The sequence below is a fragment of the Danio rerio genome, chromosome 17, assembly GCF_049306965.1.
Source record: "Danio rerio strain Tuebingen ecotype United States chromosome 17, GRCz12tu, whole genome shotgun sequence".
Classification (NCBI taxonomy): Eukaryota; Metazoa; Chordata; class Actinopteri; order Cypriniformes; family Danionidae; genus Danio; species Danio rerio.
In genome coordinates, this window is record NC_133192.1 from 23471249 (window position 1) to 23493779 (window position 22531).

The 22531-nt window shown below is 35.2% G+C and overlaps 3 protein-coding genes across 7 annotated transcripts in view; 2 read left to right on the forward strand and 1 right to left on the reverse strand.

Moving 5' to 3' along the window:
• Positions 1 to 228, reverse strand: part of ttbk1b (tau tubulin kinase 1b) — a 37111-nt gene extending 36883 nt beyond the window's left edge. For all 5 annotated transcript variants that reach the window (XM_073928461.1, XM_021473129.3, XM_073928462.1 and 2 more), the window contains exon 1: positions 88 to 228. The gene's annotated coding sequence lies outside the window, so the exon portion shown is untranslated. The remainder of the gene's footprint in view (positions 1 to 87) is intronic.
• A 2826-nt stretch (positions 229 to 3054) lies between these two features.
• lnc.lemp (lncRNA encoded micropeptide) lies at positions 3055 to 3645 on the forward strand. The gene is made up of 2 exons (XM_068214582.2): positions 3055 to 3295; positions 3391 to 3645. The coding sequence occupies exon 1, from the start codon at positions 3096 to 3098 to the stop codon at positions 3264 to 3266; it is 171 nt and encodes a 56-aa protein (XP_068070683.1). The 5' UTR covers positions 3055 to 3095; the 3' UTR covers positions 3267 to 3295; positions 3391 to 3645.
• A 1867-nt stretch (positions 3646 to 5512) lies between these two features.
• Positions 5513 to 19270, forward strand: nphp1 (nephronophthisis 1). Its single transcript, NM_001077170.1, is given in 20 exon segments — positions 5513 to 5703; positions 5783 to 5847; positions 5949 to 6009; positions 7551 to 7669; positions 7762 to 7996; positions 8084 to 8185; positions 9891 to 9964; positions 10102 to 10144; positions 10240 to 10324; positions 10477 to 10571; positions 12235 to 12363; positions 13125 to 13199; positions 14336 to 14446; positions 15309 to 15391; positions 15477 to 15553; positions 15636 to 15738; positions 16502 to 16614; positions 16829 to 16902; positions 18791 to 18835; positions 18928 to 19270. Coding segments are annotated over 20 exon segments (2004 nt in total). The 5' UTR covers positions 5513 to 5637; the 3' UTR covers positions 19177 to 19270.
• The last annotated feature ends 3261 nt before the right edge of the window (positions 19271 to 22531 follow it).

A 22531-nucleotide genomic window follows, 5' to 3' on the forward strand; every position in this document is an offset into this window, starting at 1 on the left:
GTGCCAACATCCACGGGACGAGCCGATTGCTACGGCAGCGCTGTCTTTCAAAAAAATCACTTGGCAAACAAAAGCTAACCCACTAACCTGTTCTTCTGTCGTCGGAGTAAAATCTCAAAGTGAGAGTTTAAGGAGAGCCGCATTATTCCACTGGCGCGACCGCTGCGCCTTTTCCCCTTGTTGATGCTGCACCATTTTCAGCCTCCTCTGCTCCTCCGCTCCAGCACTGATTCAGCATCGCTCGGATACTCCCACTATGCACCGCGCACATGCGTGACAGAGGACGGCTGTTGCGTGGCAACCAGAAAGGCGTGAATCTCCCTCTTTATCTGCAGACTTCGTCCATTGAGGAAATTTTGACAGAAACCTCTTAAAATTGATACTTGTCATAAAGGAAAAGAGGAATGCATAATATTAGGGAAGAAATAACCGTGCAATTGGTTTAGACTAATAAACACAATGGCACCTTCGTTAACCCTTGCATTATTATTAAAATTTAGATACGACATTGTTGCGGGTGAATAAATAAGACATAAATCAGATAGTTTTAACATCAGAAGTTCTCACACATTCATAACATAAATCAATATAAATAAAACTATGCAAATTACAAAAATCAGAATTTGAAGACGGGTAACGGCCTTTTAAACACCCTGTGCCCAAAAAGATTATATCATTTTAGCATACCATATCATTTTAAACAGACTGTGTTTGACAGAGATTGATAGGAATGTTAGAATTAATATCCAATATCCTGCAAAATTGACATTTCTTTTGGAAGAATCGAAAAGATACTCCCAGAATTAATTTCAAAATCTGGTGTTGACAGATTTACTCCATTTTATAATAATAAAAATATTTGTAATGAGTCAAATTTAGCCATATATACATTAAACATCACCTAGAGGAAAATTATTTTGGAATGCAAACGTTTCCTGATTTTAATTGGAAAGGGACCTCAATTTGATACTTGCAAAAGGACTACCAAAATCTAATTTATTTTATTAGAAATGGACACCTTGAAAAGGTCTCTAATGCAAACTGATAACAAAAAGAATGACATGCTGTTGAAACCATGGAGGATTTTTTTTTCTGGTAATGATCCCCCACTGTAATTTTTGACTTTCTTTCAATGAGAATTGTAATAATCGTAAAGTTTACATGTACATTATTTATGTAATCACTGTTTACTGTTATCATTACAATAGCCTAGTATAACATTATTATTGTTAATTTTTTTTTTTAATTATTTATTTACTGCTCATGGATACTGTTTCTGAATTTTTCTTGTAATGTTAAAAAGGCTCAGAGTGTGTCTTAACCTGTAAATGAATGTATGGTGTTTTCCTATAGGCAACTATTATTTATTAAGCTGTTAATAAAATCAAAGAGTCATAAATAAAATAATTATGAAATGCATGAAAATTATAAATAAACATACATGCATACACGCATACATGCATTCATTCATACATGCATACATACTGTAGCTGACGCAGTTTAGTCAGCTTTTATTTTGTTTAGTGTTTTGTATTTCATTATTTGAATGTGTAGTGGTATATGTTTATGTTACAAATTTCCGGTTGGCTTGAGTGGGAGGTCACATGATTCTCTTTGATTGATTTAACCTGTGAGAGTTTGTATGGTCACTCAGCACAGTGAAATCTCAATGCAAGCACCTGTTAAATGCTCCTGCTTATTCTACAGCATGGTTATCAGGCCAACACGGTAAACTAAACATTGTTTTGTATATTATTTGTTTATGCTGATGTCCTGTCTATTGTGTTTGTGTGAAATATTTGGTTTGTTTATTTGTTTATCTTTTAGTTTTCACAGTGTTCAATAAAGGAAATGCATATGGACATCAGTATTTGGATGCGTGGACTGTTTTAATAACCTGCAGGTAGCTACACATACATACATACATACATACATACATACATACATACATACATACATACATACATACATACATACATACATACATACAGACAACAAAGCCTTCACAGTGTACTCCTCATTTAGAGCATGCCTTATTGGTGTCAAATTGCCTATTATTGTTTTCCATCAAGATAAATGATATACTGAAAGAATTAGAAATGGGATTCTTGCTTTTTGCTGATGATGCAGCAATTTGTAAAAAGGAAGGAATATTGATTTTAGATGTAAGAGTAAGAAGATAAAAGGAATAGAATTTAGTAAGAATTTAGAAGAGTTAACATTTCAGTTCATATTAAGGAATATTCTATAAAATGATTCAAGAAATCAATTATATATATATATATATATATATATATATATATATATATATATATATATATATATATATATATATATATATATATATATATATATTTTTTTTTTTTTTTTTTTTTTTTTTTTTTTTTTTACAATATCTTAAAATTACTCACCTGTGGGAGAGGATTTAAACCAGGGGGTCCCCAAACCTTTTCTTGCGAAGGGCCAAAAACCAGACTTGATTGATGGCTATGGGTCAAGGTAAATATAGCATTAGTATGACATTAAATTTGTTATGGGTCATTTCCTAATTTATTTTCCTGAATCCTGATATTTTAAAAAACTAGAAAACATTGCTTTATATGAACTGATGCAAATTTAAAAGATTATAAATATAATAAACTTACTACAGTAAAAACAAAAACAGTCCCATTTGTCACACATTGGAGTTCAATGCCAAATAGCAATGTTAGGCTGTTGCTATGTTATGTGCATTGTCCTCTATTCGCCGAGAGACAGTATTTACATGATTAATCTGATTCATTTACAACATTTAATTAAATTGCTTAATTTCAGTTTGCTATAAAACTATAAAAACAGACAAAAAGGTTAACTTAAATTCAGAATGATGATCTCTGTTAAAGGGATTCTCCACAATGCTCCTATTCAAATTAACTTTGGCCAGCGGGCCCTAGTCTGGACATCTAAGATTTCAAAAGAAGGGAGGATGGGGTGAGGTACGTCTTAGCAATACACACTCTACACCAGTTGGTGGCGGAAAAACACTGTTTTGCTGTTTGTCAACCGAGTAAAATCACAAGAAGAAGAGGATTTGTTTTGGCTGGACGGAGGTGAACATGGCTGATGTGTCGGAGAGGACGTTACAGGTCGCGATAGTCGTCTCGTTTGCGGCTGGTTTTGTCGCCGGTTGGCAGGCAAACAGGATGCGAAGAAAGTTCTTGGACTGGCGGAAAAAGAGGTTGCAGGACAAACTCGCGGAAACACAGAAGAAGCTTGACCTGTCGTGACAGATACAAGTTATCACGTAACCGACCTGGTAAGACACGTGTCTTTCATAACTATCGTTTTCTATGGAGTAATTTGCTTTCGTTTTACACTATAATCGGTATAACTACTCTTTCATTTCTTTAGTGCCATGTGGTCTTCAATGCTGTGATTTCATGAGCAGAATCAAGTGAATGAACGAGGATCAAGCTGTCAAGTCTTTGGATCAAGTCACAAGCTACAGCAAGGAACACACCTGTCAAAGACTTTAAACACTGAGAAAAACAATGTATTTCTAAGATTGTTTTGTTTAATGTTTGTGCAAGCCATATCCATAATGTTACCACATCTGTGCTCTCTTCTTGTTTGTCGAAGTCGAAATAAACTGAAATATTTTGATAACACTGTTGATTACTATTTCTCAGTCATGGCTTGCAGCTGGAAGGGTATCTGCTGCTAAAAACATGCTGGATAAGTTGGCATATAATTCCGCTGTGGCAACCCCAGGGACAAAGCTGAAAAGAAAATGGATGAATGTTGAGTACTATGAAAGTATTATAATCAATGTGTTAAAAAATTGAGATGTAAAGTTTAAGCAGAAGTAATCTGAATGGAACAATGTTTCTGCATTCACAGAACTGACAGAACATGATTCAATCACAAATGAAAAATCTTGGTAAAATATTAAATATTTGCATCTATGTATTTGACAGCATAATTGTCAAAATACAGTATTTAAACATTATGGCTCTCAGAAATAAAGGTAGAGCATTTTGATTATTAAAAAAACAATGGCACATAACGAAAAAATCCAAATTGGTACCTTAAATTAACTGTACCAGTAACAACATTTGTGTGAAACAAACAACATTTATATCTTTGTTAATTTATTTGTAAGCGTTTTATAATACTGAGCGAGAATGAACATCAGATGTATTTTTTAATAATAAACCTTTGCTAAGATGAATAAACAATATATCAAATATTTCGCTAGTTTTGTCATGTAATAAATAATAGACTATTTCTTTATGAAAATTCAACACTTCCTGGAGTTTGTAAGATTTTTATACATTACCCTTTTTGGGCTGGAATTTGCAGTTTTTAGAATAAAAAAAATCTGTTTATTTGTATATTCTATATTTGTAAAGACTGATTATACATTCTAACATTTATTATTTTTTTATAGCTATATATAAGTGTCGGTGATGTTTGTAGCATTACGTATCTAAGTGTGGGCATCAAAAGTAACCTGAAAATTGAAGTGTATCAAATATGAATGTTTGGGTCTCCACTGTAGACAACAGGAAAACTCACACTGGAAACCTGTTTTACCAAAGCGTGCTACTCATAGCTCAAAGCAAGAATTGAGGTAAACTTGGTTTTATAATCACACATTCTGACTTTCTCCTTAACAATATAATTTCAGAAATGTATTTTTATTATAAACAGAGGAATCAAATTACCAGCCAATGACTTTAAAAAGCACATTGTTCATAGTAAAAATATATGGAAAAATATGGATAATATTTTTAATTCATACTTGCACTTGATTTCAGGACGAAATGATAACGGGGCATGTCACAAGTTCTCGCTGAACGAATAAGCGAATATAAAACCAGCAGTGGTTCAATTATAACAAATCCACACAGTAAGTAGGTCCATAATAATGAGGTTTCACAAAGACAGTTTAATTTTATGATAAGAAAAATAAGCGAAGAAAAGCAAATAATTCTTACACTTAACTATTTAGCAGAGTGCATTGATGTATTTATGTGTGTGTTAAAGGGATAGATCAAAAATTGAAAATGTACTTACTATTTACTGCCCCTCAAGTGGTTCCAAACCTTGAAATGTGTATTTTCCATAGTAGTAGCTACTATTGAAGCCAACATTAACATGTCTCCATCTTTATTCAAAATATCTTCTTTTTTGTTCAACTGAAGAAAGAAAGAAAGAAAGAAAGAAAGAAAGAAAGAAAGAAAGAAAGAAAGAAAGAAAGAAAGAAAGAAAGAAAGAAAGAAAGAAAGAAAGAAAGAAAGAAAGAAAGAAAGAAAGAAAGAAAGAAAGAAAGAAAGAAAGAAAGAAAGAAAGAAAGAAAGAAAGAAAGAAAGAAAGAAAGAAAGAAAAACGGAACAAGTAAAGGGTGGGTAAACCATGACAGAAGTTTGAGTTTTGGATGAGCTATGCCTTTAATGGACTCTCTCTGGCGCGCACAGTGATGAGGTCATAACAGCGTCGCATAAAAGTATCTTAGCAACCTCATTCGGAGCGTCTGTCCTGTCATGGCGCTGCAGATGCATCTTCTTAAAGCAAATCTGAGCGCAGCAGGGACATTTCTACAAATCTCACAGTCGAATTGCCGTTTGTGATCGATCCTTCTGTCGCGAATACAACATGCCTCCAAAGAGAAGAGGGCCCCTTCAGATTGTCCAAAGAGAAACGGATGACATCAAGCGACAGGTACGTTACCACTGAAACAAATGTGTTTTTTGTGTTAATACACAATAAATACAAGAGAAGATCTGTGTCTGTGCTTTAGGTGGATGCTTTGGTGCAGCAAGCGGCTAAAGCAGATGTGTCAGAAAACAAAGAGGCCTTGCAGAGGTAGAGGACTTGTATCTGTTGTGTTTTTCTAAATCATTCGTTAAAATACGTTGGTTTCTCTCTACATCCAGGAACGTTTATCTTGGTGTTTTGGATTTCAGGTGCAGAGAATTACAGCGCTTAGTGGACGACATTATGAAGAGGCTGAAGAAGTTATCTAAAGTAATGTAAAACCAATACATTTTAATGGTTTTTAGTTTGTCTTGTGAAGTATTCCATTAGGATTTAGTGGTTTAAAATGCCATCAAAGAAGGCAATTTGTCAATAGTAACTGACAGGACCAATACATTTCCTATTACCAATAAACACTCTCACTACACCACAGAAGTATAATTTAATAAAAGAAAGAGAGAGAAAGCTGGATTTATCATTAGTATGTGCTTTGGATAATTTGTTTATTTGTTTTTATTTTATAAACTACTGTTAATAAATTCTGCATTCAAAGTATTTATGTACAGGCCTGTAGTCGGGGGACGTTCAAATTGTTTGAAAATCCCACCCTCCACTGACAAAGGTCCAAAATTTGTCCCATACACTAACTCATTTGTCCTATTTTGACTGCAGTGCCATCATACATTGTGAAAATAACCCATCTAAGAAAGTTTTAAAACCAAGTAAAATCTTTTTGTTTTTTTGTTGTTAAATAGAATGGACATTTTACAAGTAACTTTTATTCTAAATCTTGCACCAATAGAAATGTGCTAAGCACCAAAAGTTACTTTTGAAGCCTATTAAAGTTAATTTTAATACTAATTAGGCTATTGTTATCCATGAATTTTCAAATATATTCTTTTTTTACAATAAAGGCTAGATTTAGCTTTTTTTATCATTCAAATGGCAAAATTTTGACTGAGGAAAGTTGAACGTGCTGGTAAGTTTGTTATTTGCCCAACAAATTCAATTCATGTTCATTTATTGCGCTTTTCACAATGTAGATTGTATCAAAGCATTTTAACATAGTTCTAGTAAAGTCCAGATTTCAGAGTTGAAGTTCAGTTTAGTTAAGTTCAGTGTGGTTTAAATTTTACTGCGGAAAGTTCAAACACTGTTGAACAAATCCACCGAAGCGCAGCTCCACAAGTCCCGATCCAAGCAAGCCAGTGGTAACACTGGCGAAGAGGGAAAAAAATACTTAACTAATTGACAAAGCAAAGGAAAAAAAACCTCGAGAGAGACAAGGCTCTGTTGGGCACGACCATTATTCTTCTGGCCTAACTTCTTCTGTGGAGCTGCAGTCTACGCATCGTAGGCTGATAACAAGCTACAATTTTTTATTTTAATGACCACCGACAAGCTAATCCAGCTAAAAATTGTGCTTGAAATGTCACTAAAATGTAGTATTTAAACCTCTTACTTAAATAGAAAAGTAGCAGAATAACTGCAAAAAGGTTAACTTTTTGAGAAAAAATAACCACCACCCCCTTTTACCAGACTGGCTATGAAAGTTCAAAATAAAATGTTTTCAAAGATTAAATATTGAGCGAAGGAATCATTTTTGTATAGATATTTTCACACACACACAAAGCTTCTGCAAAGTAAACCAGCATTTAGTCAAATGAAAAAGTTCAAACTAGACAAACATTGAAAAGAAACAGAACTTTAATGCCACTTGTTACACATCAGACGAGTCAAGATGTGCTGATGTGAAATGACACTGATTAATTATCAAGTATTAAATTAAAACCTGAATTACATGTATGCAGGCAGATGAACCAGCTCCAGTTGGAAACTATGACCAGTGTAAGAGGGAAGAGGAGAAGCGGTTATTGACTTTACATGATCATCTACAGTCTCTAGCTCTTCAGCTGCTGCCTCATGATGAGTATGACACTCCTCATTCATTCCAACACACATTCACTCTCAAAATACCTGAACTTAAAGAGGTTTTCATGAGTTTGTTTCATGGCCATGTAGGACGGCTGGACCTAGTTCTTCACATACAGAACAGGACAGCGAGGAAGAGAATAGTGATGAAGAAGATGAGAGCTCTGAAGAGGAAGATGCTAAAGGAGACGTACACGAGGAAGATGATGATGCTGACAGTGCTGATGAAGATACAGATATGGCTGCTGCTGCAGAACAGGGATCTGCCTCCTATATCACTCTCAGTTCGTTTACAGCGGAGGAGGAAGGGGATCTCAGCATTCAGGTAACTTAAATGCTTAAATGCTTCAATTCAAGATTATTTACTTATTTATGTTTTGATGATAAAATTTGTCTCTTTGTGTTGTTTCAGAAAGGAGAGATTCTAAAAGTTTTGTCAAAAAATAAAGATGGATGGTGGCTGGCGCAAAACTCGAATGGACAGAAAGGCCTGGTGCCTAAAACTTTTCTAAAGGTGTGTATAAAGTCAGTGACACTCAGTTAGTGAGTTTAATTCTACTGTGTTATTACTTGATAACATGTAAGGTCATATAACCACATTCCATTGAGTTTTTAACTGCAGGAAATGCATGAAAATGTTTAAAGGATTACTTCATTATCTGTTTATTAAATGATACTATTGATCAATTCAGTTGGATGAATTTGTTACCTTTTGGTTACCCAGACTTTCAATGGAAGGAAAGAAACCTCTCATTTTTTATTAAAAGTTTTTTAGTTATTTATTTTTTATTTATTTATTTATTTTGAGCACAGAGTTAAAAGAGAACTAAAAAAACCTTAAAGGCAAAGTTTACCATGACATGGTTTACTCACTTGTTCCAAACCTGTTTGAGTTTTCTTTTTTGTTGAACACAAAACAAGTTATTAAGAAGAATTCTGGAAAAACAGTATTTTTTGTTCCTACCATGAGTGTCTGTGGCATTTGTTCCATAGATACTTTAGAACAGCTTGTGTTTTGATCAACAGAAGAAAGAAATTCATAAAAGGTTAGAACCAATTTAGTGTGAGTAAATGGTGGGAAAATATTCATTTTTGGTTGAGACTATTCTTTTAACCACTTAAAGCACAAATGGAAAAAAGATAATATCACTAAAGCAGTGCTACATTATTGTAAGATGTGTTTGCAGGTAAGGCAGTGAACTAAATGAAAGAAAAGACTTTTGTAATTACATGCAAGAAAAATGCTATTCACTACTTACCAACTTATCCAGCATATATTTTTACACAACGGATGCCCTTCCAGCTGCAACCTGTCCATACACATATTCACACACACGCACACACACACACACACACACACACACACACACACACACACACACACACACACACACACACACACACACACACGCACACACACACGCACACACACACACGCACACACACACACACACACACACACACACACACACATACACTATGGTCAATTTAGTTTATTTAATTCACCTATAGCACATGTGTTTGGATTGTGGGGGAAACTGGAACACCCGGAGGAAACCCACGTGAACATGGGGAGAACATGCAAACTGCACAGAAATGCCAACTGACCCAGCTGTGACTCGAACCGATGATCTTCTTGCTGTGAGAAAGTTTGCTGTGCTAAGCACTGGGCCACCGTGTCACCCCCCACTACTTTACATCCAAACAATTTGCGTTGGAGCGGTTTTATAATGCTTCATTATAAGTTTGATTGATATTTTCACATTATGCATTTAGACTAGAGTATGTTTAGATTAAAGTTTACGTTGCCTGGATCATCAGTCAGAGCAGGTCATGTTTTTTAATAAAAATCCAAATGAAGCTTTTAAATAAACGGGGGAGAAAGGCTAAGCTACAGTGGCCGAGAAAGCTCACTTGTCCTGCAAGTTAAGAACACACATGCATTTAGATGCTAACAAACGGAAAATTTAAGCTGAAAGGTAAGTTTTTATTTTTGGCCGAAAATATACAAACAAGAAACTGTAAGACCAGGACATTAATCTTAAGAAAAAAAAACAGATCTCTGACAACACTGGTGACTCTAAACAGGCAACAGTCAGTTTCATCCCTTTTTGGGTCCCCTGAAACATTTGCATTGCGGTTTGCACTATTTGCCCCAGTTAGTTATCACAAATGTAATGAATTAAATTCTTAAATGTATTTTAACCTTGTGCTTTTAGATGTCATCCTCTCTACAGGACAGTGAGAGAGAGAATGAAGATGAAGAGGACAGCGAGGAAGAACAGGAATCCAGGTGCTATCTCCCCACTCTCCACTAGACGGCAGCGTTGCCTTCATTTTCTGCTGTATCTTAAAGCAGTGATTATGACTAACACAGTATGATACAGTTTATATTATTTTAAAGATTAAATAAAGCCTCGTTTTTTCTAGCAAAACATCCAATTGGAACACAGTACGGAAGGCTGTAACTGAGGTACGGTCTATTCAGAAAAGAGCACCCATAGTAATCTACATGTTAGTTACTCCCCCTCACATGCCTTGATGTATTGTAATGTGTTACATCTGCAGATTGATGCTACAGATGTGCTGTCGGCGATGGGTGCTATTCCTCCAGGCTTCAGACCTTCAACATTATCCAGACTTCTGGAGGAAGGTCATAACCTGCCCATGTATTTAGCAAAAACCATATTGTAGATGACAGGCAAATTTCATTGCCCAGAATGCACTTTATAATACATTACCTTATAACATCTAATGTAGATTTAATGCTAGATTATACTTGTTTTATCTTTCTACCGTTTGCAGGGTCATCTTACAGAGCAAGTCACTTTATTCAACCCAAGCTTAGCCAGTCTCAACTGTCATTTAAAGATCTCCATATGGATCCAGACACAGGAAAGGTATTTAACTGCAAATCACACACTTGCTACATTTGCCATAATTTTATGTAAAAAAAAAAAGTTGTTGTTAATATAATTAAAGTGTTCTAAAATGCAAGTTAGCCCTGAATTTTTAGCTACTATATTTTAGCCTTCAATGTCATTAAGTCATTCTAATATGCTGATTTCAAGAGTTCACACTTAGCTGATGATTGATTATAAAGCGTGTTTGGCATGCTGTCCCAGGAGAGAGCCCTGAGCTCAGACTATGGGGCTCCCTCTCGTTTGAAGGGCGAGAGGGGAGTTTGAGCTCAGGTAGATCTCGAGAACTCCCCTTCTGCTTGTGTTAGGAATAGCTAAGAGATATAGCTGACTAAGAGTTTGTCTTATAATGCCACTTTGGATTAGTCAATTTACCCATAATGTATGTCTTTAGACTTTGGTAGGAAACCGGGGAACCCAGGGAAAACCCATACAAGCAGAGGGAGAACATGCAAACTCTGCACAAAAACGCTGACTGGCCCTTTAAGGGCTTGAACCAGTGGCATTCTTGGTGTGAGGCAACAGTGCTAAGGAGAAGGGGGACGACAAGGGGGAGGAGTAGGGGTGTAAGGGGGATTCTTTAAGACGGAGATGACTGAAGTGGAAAACTGATTATTTATAGTGAGTTATTTTTCATCTGATTGGTGCAATATGTGAAGCTGATGCGGGACCAGCCGTGATCATGTGATCCTCGCAAAATTAGTTTATAAATAAACCACACTTAGTGCTCAATTGTGGTGCTGTTTTTATCGATGCTGAAAACTTTAGTTACGTTTAGTCAACTTAAATCCTTAGTCTATCAAATTGCTAATCTAGTCAAGTTGCTAGTCAAGTCAAGTTGTTAGTCTGGTCAAGTCAAGTAGTTAGTCATGCCAGGTCAAGCTTTTTTGGTCCTTTTTTGTTTGCTAGATTCCTTTTTTGTTTCATGTTGTTAACTATAAGGTCTTTTGTTTTTGCAACCCCACTGGCTGTTGTTTGTGCTTGTTTTTACCCAAATTTTCAGTTACTATTACTTTTTAAATAATTTTTTAATGAATAAGGCTGCATTTATTTAATTCAAAATACAACAGCAATGTTATAAAAAATGTTTTTACAATTTTAAATAACTATTTAAAATATATTTTAAAATGCATTATTTCTTAGTTGATAAATATGAAATTCATTACTCCTGTCTTCAGTGTCTTATTCAGAAAGGATATAAAAAACAAATCATATTGAACTCTGTAGACTTTGGTAAGATACTGTATAATGTTACAGAAACGTTAATACAGATCAAGGAAAGGCTGTTCTTCAGAACTGGTCTGTTCTTTACAAAATCCCGCAATAATGTACAGAACATGGTACATTATTCTCAACCTTGATTAAAAAATAGTATTATAATGTTTTTGTACAGCAGCAAATCATATTACTTTAATTTGAATGGTCTTGAAGGATCATGTGAGACTAAAGAGGAGCAGTGATGCTGATGATTGCAAAAGCCGTAATACAATCAGCTGTTCAATTTTAAAGCATATTTTTAATAAATGAAGCCTTGGTATGCAGCAGACACTTAAAAAAACATTTACAAAAGTTATACCAATCTAAAACATTTGAACCATAGTATATATCTGCACACATTTAAAAGGAATGTGTTTTTGTCCAGGTTCACGGTCGGCCATCTAGAGTCAGTTTAACCCTGACCCTGTGGAGCTGTAGAATGATCCCATCACCCGGGGTCGGGTTACAGGTGCTTAGCAGACACGTTCGGCTCTGTGCATTTAACGGAACTCAGGTAACACACACACACACATAGACAATCTTTTTTAATACTATATAAACTGTATATTCTGTCCCCTGACCCCAAACTGGTAGTTTTTGATTCACAAGGAATAGTTGAATGTTTTTAGGACATGTAAATGAGTCATTATACACATTTGTAGTTTATAAACAATGTATTTAAGAACACACTCATACTTAAGCACCTAAAACTGGAATAGTTGGCTCTGTAAAATCCTAACAGAGAGGTATTAAAAGAAAGCGTTGAGTAAGGATTCTGACATGATGTGTTGCTCATCTGGAACACTAATCAGGGTGGAACCATTTAAAACCAAAAACAAACAAAAGCATCAATGGATTACCAGCTAGTGTGCTTGAATTAAAACGGGTGCAATCCAAAAGCATGAGTGTCAAGCTCTTGACAGCATATTTCAGGAATGAGTGTTAATTTATTAATTTAAGTCCTTTATCTTTACAATGTTAGTCTTTCACAACCCTGAATTTTTTGTTCTTATTTAAAAGAGTACCAGGAAGTATTTTAGAGCGTGTTTGTTGATAATAAGTGTAGTATTATATTATAATGTCTATCATAGTTTTTACTTAAATCTTTGTAAACACTAGAGAACAATTCTAACGCACATTTAAAACCCATTTGTCTTCCAAATGTTTATTTTAAATAAATGTTGTGTGACTCCAAGGCGGTGTGTATAGTGCCATTGTTATTCCTGCTCGCTTTGTTCCACCCTTTGAATTTACTATAACATTTTTCTCTGTTAGGTTTTGAGTAACATCCACACAGTCAGAGCCACTTACAACTCCAAGAACCCAAAGACTTGGAGCTTTTCTCCACGGGTAAGCCTGATATAAACACTTGCACAGAACATGCTACTTTTCAGTCACCTCATTTTAATACTCACTGTGAACTCTGGTAGATTGTTCTGCCCATACATGGGTAAGATTTAGTTGCTGCCATGTGCTTGGCTGGTTACATAGATATACAGTATACACTAGATATCGCATAGGGACCCTGAGCATGCGTCAATAGCGCCACCACATTGGTACAGTGCTCCCAGGACAAATGTCATTCAACCGCACTAGTCACGACAATGTTATTACGTGAAGATGCGGACTTTAGCGCTGTCTACTGGTGTAGTAACGAGCAAACAAAGAAAACAAAGCACAAAGGCAGAACTTTTCATAGGTAATATTATGTTTTTTTCTGTTTTTGTATGTTCTGAACTTTTGTGCTAATCAGGTAACGTTATTGAGGATAACAGTCACTTACTGCATTCACCATACGGCAAAGCAGCTCCAACTCGCACTAAACACTCGGCTTATGCTAGTTTTGTTGAATAAAATCAGCAAACAATGCCAAAGAAATATGACAACAAAATGCTGCGCTGCCAGAAACTTGTATTATTGTCGCCTAACGTTAGTGAAAGAGTCGTTCGGGAGATTCATTTACAAACGAATCGCTCTCTCCGTCAGTATGAGAAGAGAAAGCAGAAGAGGAGGTGTGTTTCAGGACACGGATTAGATTAAATTTAACAGGGAGGGTGAATAGTACATTTTTGTACACACAAACACAAGCTTTTTGTCAGGAATGCCCGTGCGGTCACTGATCCATCAATGTAGAAAAGTGATGTAAAATTATAATTTTCGTAATTAGAAAAAAAAATTACATACTAACATCCAGGAAAACTCCCGATCATAGATATATGTGTATATCTCTGGCTTTGCATGGCCACAGTCCTCCACTGTACCTTGGTCCCGCATTCATTTCAAAGGAGCGCTACCCTGTAGCAAGATGGCGGTGCTATTGACGCATTCCGTGCAATAAACAACAATAGGCCAGGCGACATCTAGTGTATATATCTATGGGCTGGTTATATATTTGCATTGGCAATCAGTTGAGCATGTGTACCTATTAAAGTGGCCAGAAAGTACATATAAATACTGTAGATTTTCCTGTTTTGCATGTATTTTAGATGACTGGGATGCTACCCTGTCTACTGGATGGAGATTGTTTTCTGCGTTGCGACTCTGAATCTTCTGATCTTGGAATTCTGTTTGAATTGGGTGTAACCTACATAAGAAACGTAAGCAGTAAATCACTGAGAAGAACACATTCAAATAATGTTAGAAAAACATTGACATTTCCATAAGAACACACAATGACCTTTAATAAAGTTAAGAATTGACCACAAAATGAACATTTAAGTCATCATCTTAATGTTTTTGCCAAACAAAGTTGTTCAAAATATATTTTGAGGAAGCCCAGACTTCTTCCTATATCATACTGACAAAAACGATCATTCTGACAAGGTCAAAATATTTACAATACGATACGTGTAGTTAATGTATTTATTAACAGTAAATTATGAATAATGCTTGTAAATTATAATTCAACCATTACTAATGCATTATTAGAATCCAAATTTATGCTTGTTAACATTAGTTTATGCAGTGTGAGTTAACATAAACAACTGTATTGTCATCAATAAACACTGTAATTAATGGATTGTTTTGTTGTTTGTTAGGTAAATACAATTACAGTACAATTGTTGTATGTTAGTAAGTACAGTAACTAACATTAACTATATGTACCGTATTGTAAAGTGCTACCAAAATACAAACTTTTGTTTCATATAAATAATGGAGCTTTAGAACAACATGAAAATTACAAAGCAACAAAGTTTAAATTTTTGGGTAAATTACAAAAATTAACAAAACAAAATTAACAAAATTTATCCAAGTAAATGTTTAACTGAAAACAGGTAATTTGTTTCAATTCACTTTTTACATTATTATTAATATTCCTTTATTAACAATAGACTGTTAAAGTGATCTTTTTCCAACTGATTTTTCACTTGTTTTATGTAATATGATATTTTTGCAAAAATTGTGTTGCGCAGGAGCGATTGGGTTGTTTTGCTCAGTATTTTTGTGGTGTTTTTTCAGTCTACTGGGGAGAGAGGAGACCTCAGCTGTGGCTGGACTTTCCTTAAACTGTTTGATGAAAGCGGAGCCCCCATTGCTCTACGGTACACTCCAATTACTTATTACGATATGATGAATGCAGATTAATTCTATATTACATTCTTGCTTACAAACTGTATGTGTGTGCAGGACACAAGAGCTCACTATTCATGGTGGCACGCCATTTGAGAAAGACTTAGATATGGATACCATGTCTACAAAAAAAGGTGACATTATCTTCTAAAGATACAAAAAGAAACTCTCAGACACACAAACTGACAGCGCACATCTGTTCTGTTGTCTCCCTAGGGTATCAGACTGGTGTGTTTCACCAGATGTTGCTCTCCAGGAAGATGCCAAAACTTGTTGTGAAGCTCAAATCGCTAAACTCAAGCAGCAGATCGCGTCTGAAGTATGAAAGTATACTGTACATTTATATAGCATTTTACAGTATACAGCCTCATTAAGGGTGCATTTTTTTAAAAATGCTGTCAAATGTATTTTAAAATATTTTTACCATTACTTTACATAATGACTTTACTTTCATTTTTTTTTGTGATGATGAAACAGAATTTTCAGTAGCTATTTTTGTAATATTGGGGGAATAATTGTGATATTTAATTTTTATTTCATTAGATGGCTTTAATAGCTTTATTTGTAAAGGATTAACTATTTTATAACAATTGGGGTGATTTTATTGCTGAGTCCATGCATTAAATAGAACAAATTACAAACTTAAGTAATAAAAGAACACTAATATTTATGTTTGTTTTAGTTTTGGGGGGGGACGTCTAACAGTATTCACTTTAAGAAACTGATCAATCAATGCAAAATACTGTCTTGACTGCATTAAACTTTAGGTTATTTTATTGTTTAAGCTACAAACATTATCAATTCTCTCAGCTGAGTGCTTTAAATACAATGGAATGTTTACACAGTAAAAGGATTCAAAACTCTGCAGATGATAATCTTTTAACTCTGTTATGATTACACTTAATGAATCTGCAAATTAATCTACAATTAGTCCATAATGACTTGCAGATCTGCACATATTACAGTATCAATTTTTTGGAATAGTGTATACTTTGATTTTCATCTGCTTTCTGATATATATATTATTGAAAAAGCATACATGTTATTGTAACTCACTATTTCTTTTGTTTATATTTCTTAAGTCTGCTACCAGACACTATCGTAGGAAGTCTGTCCACATTACATCTCTTGGCGACATACAGGCAAATTCTCGCTGATGCTCTTTTACTTGACAGAGTGACCATGTGTAATGCAGGTAACGCACAAACACACACTTTTTCTTCTAGTGTTTGATGTGTCAAATATGTACATTTATCTGAGGCTCTTGCCACATTGCAGCACAATATACACTTTTTTTTTGTAACAAAGGGTCTGTCATGAGAGCAAATGTAAACATAAGACATAAATGAACAATGCAAATGAAAATGTCAAGGTAATTAAGTTGCTTGCTTTTGTGTTTTCCATTCTAGATCTGATCTGCAGCTCAGTTCTAGCCTCCTTTCCTAATGTTCTAGATCAGCCAGATCTGATGGATGCATTTAGGGTGAGACTGGTTATATAAATACATGTTTACTTGGTGTTTACTAAATGTGAACTCACCATACACTTCTATTTCTATATATACAGTCAAAGTCAGAATTATTAGCCCTCCTAAATTATTAGCTCTCCTGTATATTTTTTTCCCAATTTCTGTTTAACGGAGAGATTTTTTTCAACACATTTCTAAAAATAAAAGTTAAATAACTGATTTATTTTTTATCTGTGCCATGATGAGAGTACATCATATTTTACTAGATATGTCAAGATACTAGTACTTTAGTAGTATTGTATGGCATATACTAGTAGTAGTATTGATTCAAGATACTAGTACTCTAGTTGTATTGTATAACAGTGGTTTGTTCTGTAGACTATCAAAAAACATATTGCTTATGAGAGGTAATAATATTAATAATAATATTTTTAAAAAATGTATTTAAAAATGTTATTGAAACTTTTACTGAACCTAAAATAAAAATAAAAGAAGGTTTTCTCTAGAAGAAAAAATTCACAGGTGTAATGCGAGGGGCACGCTGACAATGGAGGTGCGGATCTAAATGCAGGTTTATTCAACATTAAATGGTCAGGAAAGCAATGGTCAACACAGGGGCAAACAGAAGTATACAGGCAAATCCAGAGTCATAGTCATACAACAGAATGGTCAAAAGGCAGGCAGCAGACAACGTAAAAAAACAAAACAAGGGTCTAACACAGCAAGGCCAGGAAAACACATCGTAATGTTCACAAACAGATAATAAGACTCAGCCAAGATGTGTGTGTGTGCACTCGTTGTATTTAAAGTCTATGTAATCAGTCCATAATGATCCTCCAGCTGTGCGAGTGTGTAATCAATGGAATGAGGAACCGGTGTGTGTGAGCGGTGCCTGACAGGAGTTGTAGTCCATATGGTGTATTTGTTGACAGTTTTGTCCTGAGTGAAAGTGAATGATTCCCAGCAATCTACAAGCCTGGATCGCTGGTAATGGTGACAACAGGAGGGTTTAAAACTGTGACTTCAACTGTATAATTAATATCTCTAAAAGTACTTTTACAACAACCCTTCCATTAAAAGAAAACTTTATAGATCTATAATTATGGTGCCACTTAATATTAGTGTTTTTAAGTTTTTTCTTTCAAAAGGATTGATATATTTTAGTAACTGTTCATATTATATTGGAAAATACTTTTACAGTTTTTGCAAATATGTTTTAAAACAAATTTAATGCACAGATTCTTTCCCTGTCAGCATTTTCTTTCTTTTTTTTAAAGTTTCCAGTCACTGACAGCAATTTTGATATTGCCCCTTAGGATGTTTTCTACTATGAACAAATGACCATATTCTAAATACAAATAAAGAACCAAGCCTCTGCTTTTAAACAAACAAACAAACAAACAAACACTAGCTTTGTGTTTAAACACCACGCAGATAGGATCTTTTGTGCCAATAAAAGAGATAAAAAAAACTTGTGTTTACAAAGTAGTGTGTTTTCAGGAAAGAAAGAAGAAAATAATTTTTTTTAGTAGAAATGGACAGCACCTGAGTTAAATTTATGAGTATCACAGCAAAGCGTCTGAATACTTAGGACCATGTGATGTTTCAGTTTTTTTCTTTTTCTTTTTTTTAATAAATCTGCAAAAATTTCTACAATTCTGTGTTTTTCTGTCAATATGGGGTACTGGGTGTACATTACTGATAAAAAAGGAACATTTAATCAAATGGCTGCAATATAACAAAGAGTGAAAAATGTATGCGGGTCTGAATACTTTCCGTACCCACTGTACATGCATACACTATAAGTGTGTATCCTTGCTTGTGTGTGTGCATGTGTGTATGTGTATTAGTTAGTCAAAAAGCGCAGAAGTTCCAAGTACTAATCTTGAACCTGATTTTACAGAAATCCTGGAGTGAATCAGAGAGTAACCTGAGAAGATCTGAAAAGGTACAGAAACTTTTTTTCAATGCCAGATAATAGTTTAAAAGTGTTTACCTATGCTAATTAAATCCAACATATGTTTCTTCTATCTATTCTAGAGGGATATAAACATACTAAAGCAGATGTTTGTGAGTGTCTACATGGGCAGCGTGTTTCCATTGCTGTTTTCTGCAGAAATGCCCACTCCCTGCTGGGCGGATGAGGAAACGGAGTCTCAGCGCGCCCGTATCATCTACAACCCTTCCCAAAAAACCTCAATAGAAACTCTGCTGTCCTCCCAAAACTCACATCAAGCCTTTGACATCACACAGGTCACCTATGACCTCATCAGCAGTGCCCGCCAGTGAGTCCAGAGACTTATCACAAACTCCTCCAAAAGATAAGTGTCCAACTTCAAAGGAAACTGTATTTAAATGTAAATAATAAATCTCTCACACCCTACCAAAATACCCCATTCATCATAATGCTTATATGGGGAAATCATGCCACATTTACAGCATCCGTGTTTCCTTCTACTATGAATCTGTAAAGCCTTCAACCTTAAATAATGGTCTATTTTAAGTACCACACCTCCCGAGCACAACTCCTCCCTCTCTTAATCTCTCCTTTTTTTCTCACACATAAACATAACTAGATGATTTAAATACACACCCCTCCGTCTTTAACACAAGCCTACTATTTAACCGTATTCCACTCCTTTAAAACATCTTGCACATTTGGAAACCTGTTCTGGTTTTCTGTGTGTCTGACACACACCGCCTCACCCCACCATCCTGCAGGTGTGGTTTTGGATGCTAACAGAGATGAAGACATGAATCAGCATTAATTGCCTTGAAGAAAAACAATCTTCCTTAGTATCGTTGATGGAAAGAGGTGTGACGCATGGCGGTTTAAAATTTAAACTAATTACATTCTATATATACATGTTTTCTGCTAGCATATGGCACAATTTTGTGCTGTAATCATTCTTTCATTCATTCATTTATTTTCTTTTCGACTTAGTTTCTTTATTAATAAGGGGTCGCCACAACGGAATGAACCGCCAACTTATCCAGTATATGTTTTACGCAGCGGATGCCCTTCCAGCCGCAAACCAACACTGGGAAACACCCATACACTCTTGCATTCACACATACACTACAGCCAATTTAGCTTATTCAATTCCCCTATACCGCATGTCCATGGACTGTGGGGGAAACCGGAGCACCGGAAGGAAACACGCGAACACAGGGAGAACATGCAAACTCCACACAGAAATGCCAACTGACTCAGCCAGTGCTCCCCACTGCGCCACCGTGGTGTAATCAGCGTTCCTATATTTAAACCATGTTTTTTATTGTAAGTCACAATCACAGTCAAGCTACTGTTTTACAGGACAATACAAACATTGTTGACCATGCTGAAGCTCCACAAAGAGTCTTTAAAGGGGAAAAGGACTTAATATCTTTTTTTTCTGTTGAGCACAAATTAAGATATTTTGAAGAATGCTGAACACACTGTTAACCATTAATATTAATAATAGGAAAAATATTTTTGTAGTCAGTCACTACCTGTTTCCAAATACACTCACCGGCCACTTTATTAGAGACACCTTACTACAGTAGTACCGGGTAGGACCCCCTTTTGCCTTGAGAACTGCCTTCATGGCATAGATTCAACACGCTGCTAGAAATATTCCTCAGAGATTTTGGTTCATATTGACATGATAGCATCGCTCAGTTTCTACATATTTGTTGGCTGCACATCTAGGATGTGAAGTTCCCGTTCCATCACATCCCAAATGTGCTCTATTGGATTGAGATCTGCCAACTTTGGAGGCCGTTTGAGTAAAGTGAACTTAACTCAACACTTGTCAGGTTCAAGAAACCAGACTGATATGATTTGTGGTGCGTAATCCTGCTGGAAGTAGTTATCAGAAGATGAGTACACTGTGGTCATAAAGGGATAAACATGGTCAGCAACAATACTCAGGTAGGCTGTGGCATTGACACAATGCTCAAATTGTACTTACGGGTCCAAAATGTGCCATAAAAACATCCTCCACACCTTTACACCACCACCATTAATTAAACAAGGCAGGATGGATGTTTTCATAGTTGATGCCAAATTCTGACCCTATCATCCGAATGTTGCAGCAGAAATCGAGACTCATCAGACCAGGCAACTTTTTTCAATCTTCTATTATCCGATTTTGGTGGGCCTGTGTGAATTGTAGCCTAATTTACCTGTTCTTAGCTGACAGGAGTGGCACCCAGTAGGGTCTTCTGCTGCTGTAGCCCATCTGCCTCAAGGTTAGATGTGTTGTGTGTTTAGAGATGCTCTTCTGCATGCCTCGGTTGTAATGAGTGGTTATTTAAGTTACTGTTACCTTTCTCATCAATTGAAACCAGTCTGGCCATTCTCCTCTGACCTTCTGACATCAACAAGGCATCTACGCCCACAGAACTGCCACTCACTGGATACTTTATCTTTTTCGGACCATTCTCTTTAAACCCTAGAGATGGCGTGAAAATCCCAGTAGATCAACAGTTACTGAAATACTCAGACCAGAGCCATCGCTTTAAATGTTTCTTATACATTTCAATTTAAATCTGAGTAGGACTCACATTTGCTAAGTAAATTGTGTACAATATGGGACACTTGAAAAAACATGAATAAACTTATGAATAATGCTTGCATAGTAGTCATTATTCATAGCAACATCCAATGCTTTGCTTGTTAACATTAGTTAATACACTGTGAGTTAACTTGAGACAACCATTAACAACTTTATTTTTTTTTATGATCATTGACAAAGTTGAATAAATACTGTAATAAATGTACTGTTCATTGCTTCTTCATGCTAGTAAATGCATGAACTATTCTAAAGTGTTACCAAAATGTTTTCTTGAATGTTCCACAATAATGTGTTCACATTTGAGTTTGTTGCCAATGCAAGTTTTTTTTTTTAAAGCATCACATGAGCAAAAACTTTGTTTACTTAATTATGAAATACCTCTCTGGACAAATTCCAATGCGGCTTCACACTGTGTTGTGAGGTGTTCACAATCTCAAAGAGCACTGCTGAAAAAACAACAACATTTAAAATGTGTCTATCTGTTATTAAAGCTTTGATAATATCAGTTTGTGTCTCCAATTTTAGTAATAGAAAAAAGGTCAAGACTCCATAGTTGTGCCTAAAAGGAATATTTCACCCAAAATTAAAAAGCTGGCGTCATTTATTCTTTATACCACAATGAACATGAATTAATGTGCAACATTAATGTGAAACATTAAACTATTGTGAAATATTTGTAGATTTTGCTATTGATTTTTTTTTTCAAAGAAAGCTTCTGAAATTAAATACCAGGACAAAACAAACATGTTGCAAGTTTCTCAATATTCCAAACATAATTTTAAATAAATAAAAACATGTGTGTTGCCCATTTGGTAATATTAAACAGTATTTCCGTGTTTGTTGAAACAAAGAGCAGGAAAGTATTTTTCCCTGCTGGTTTCTGTCTCCACACTCCCAGTGTTTTATAGACAAATAATAGAGAACTGGTCTGTCAGCATTCCATCTTTTAGCATTAACCTTCTAGAATTCCACCCTAGAATTTCTCCTCTAAGAGTTCATCTGGTGGAGATCGACAACTCCAGAGGTAAATACTGCAATATTTAAATAAATAAAGTAAATACGGCAATAAAATAGTTCAGTTTTCC

Excerpts from the sequence above, each read along its gene's own strand:
- lnc.lemp (XM_068214582.2), top strand. The coding sequence starts at position 3,096 with ATGGCTGATGTGTCGGAGAGGACGTTACAGGTCGCGATAGTCGTCTCG.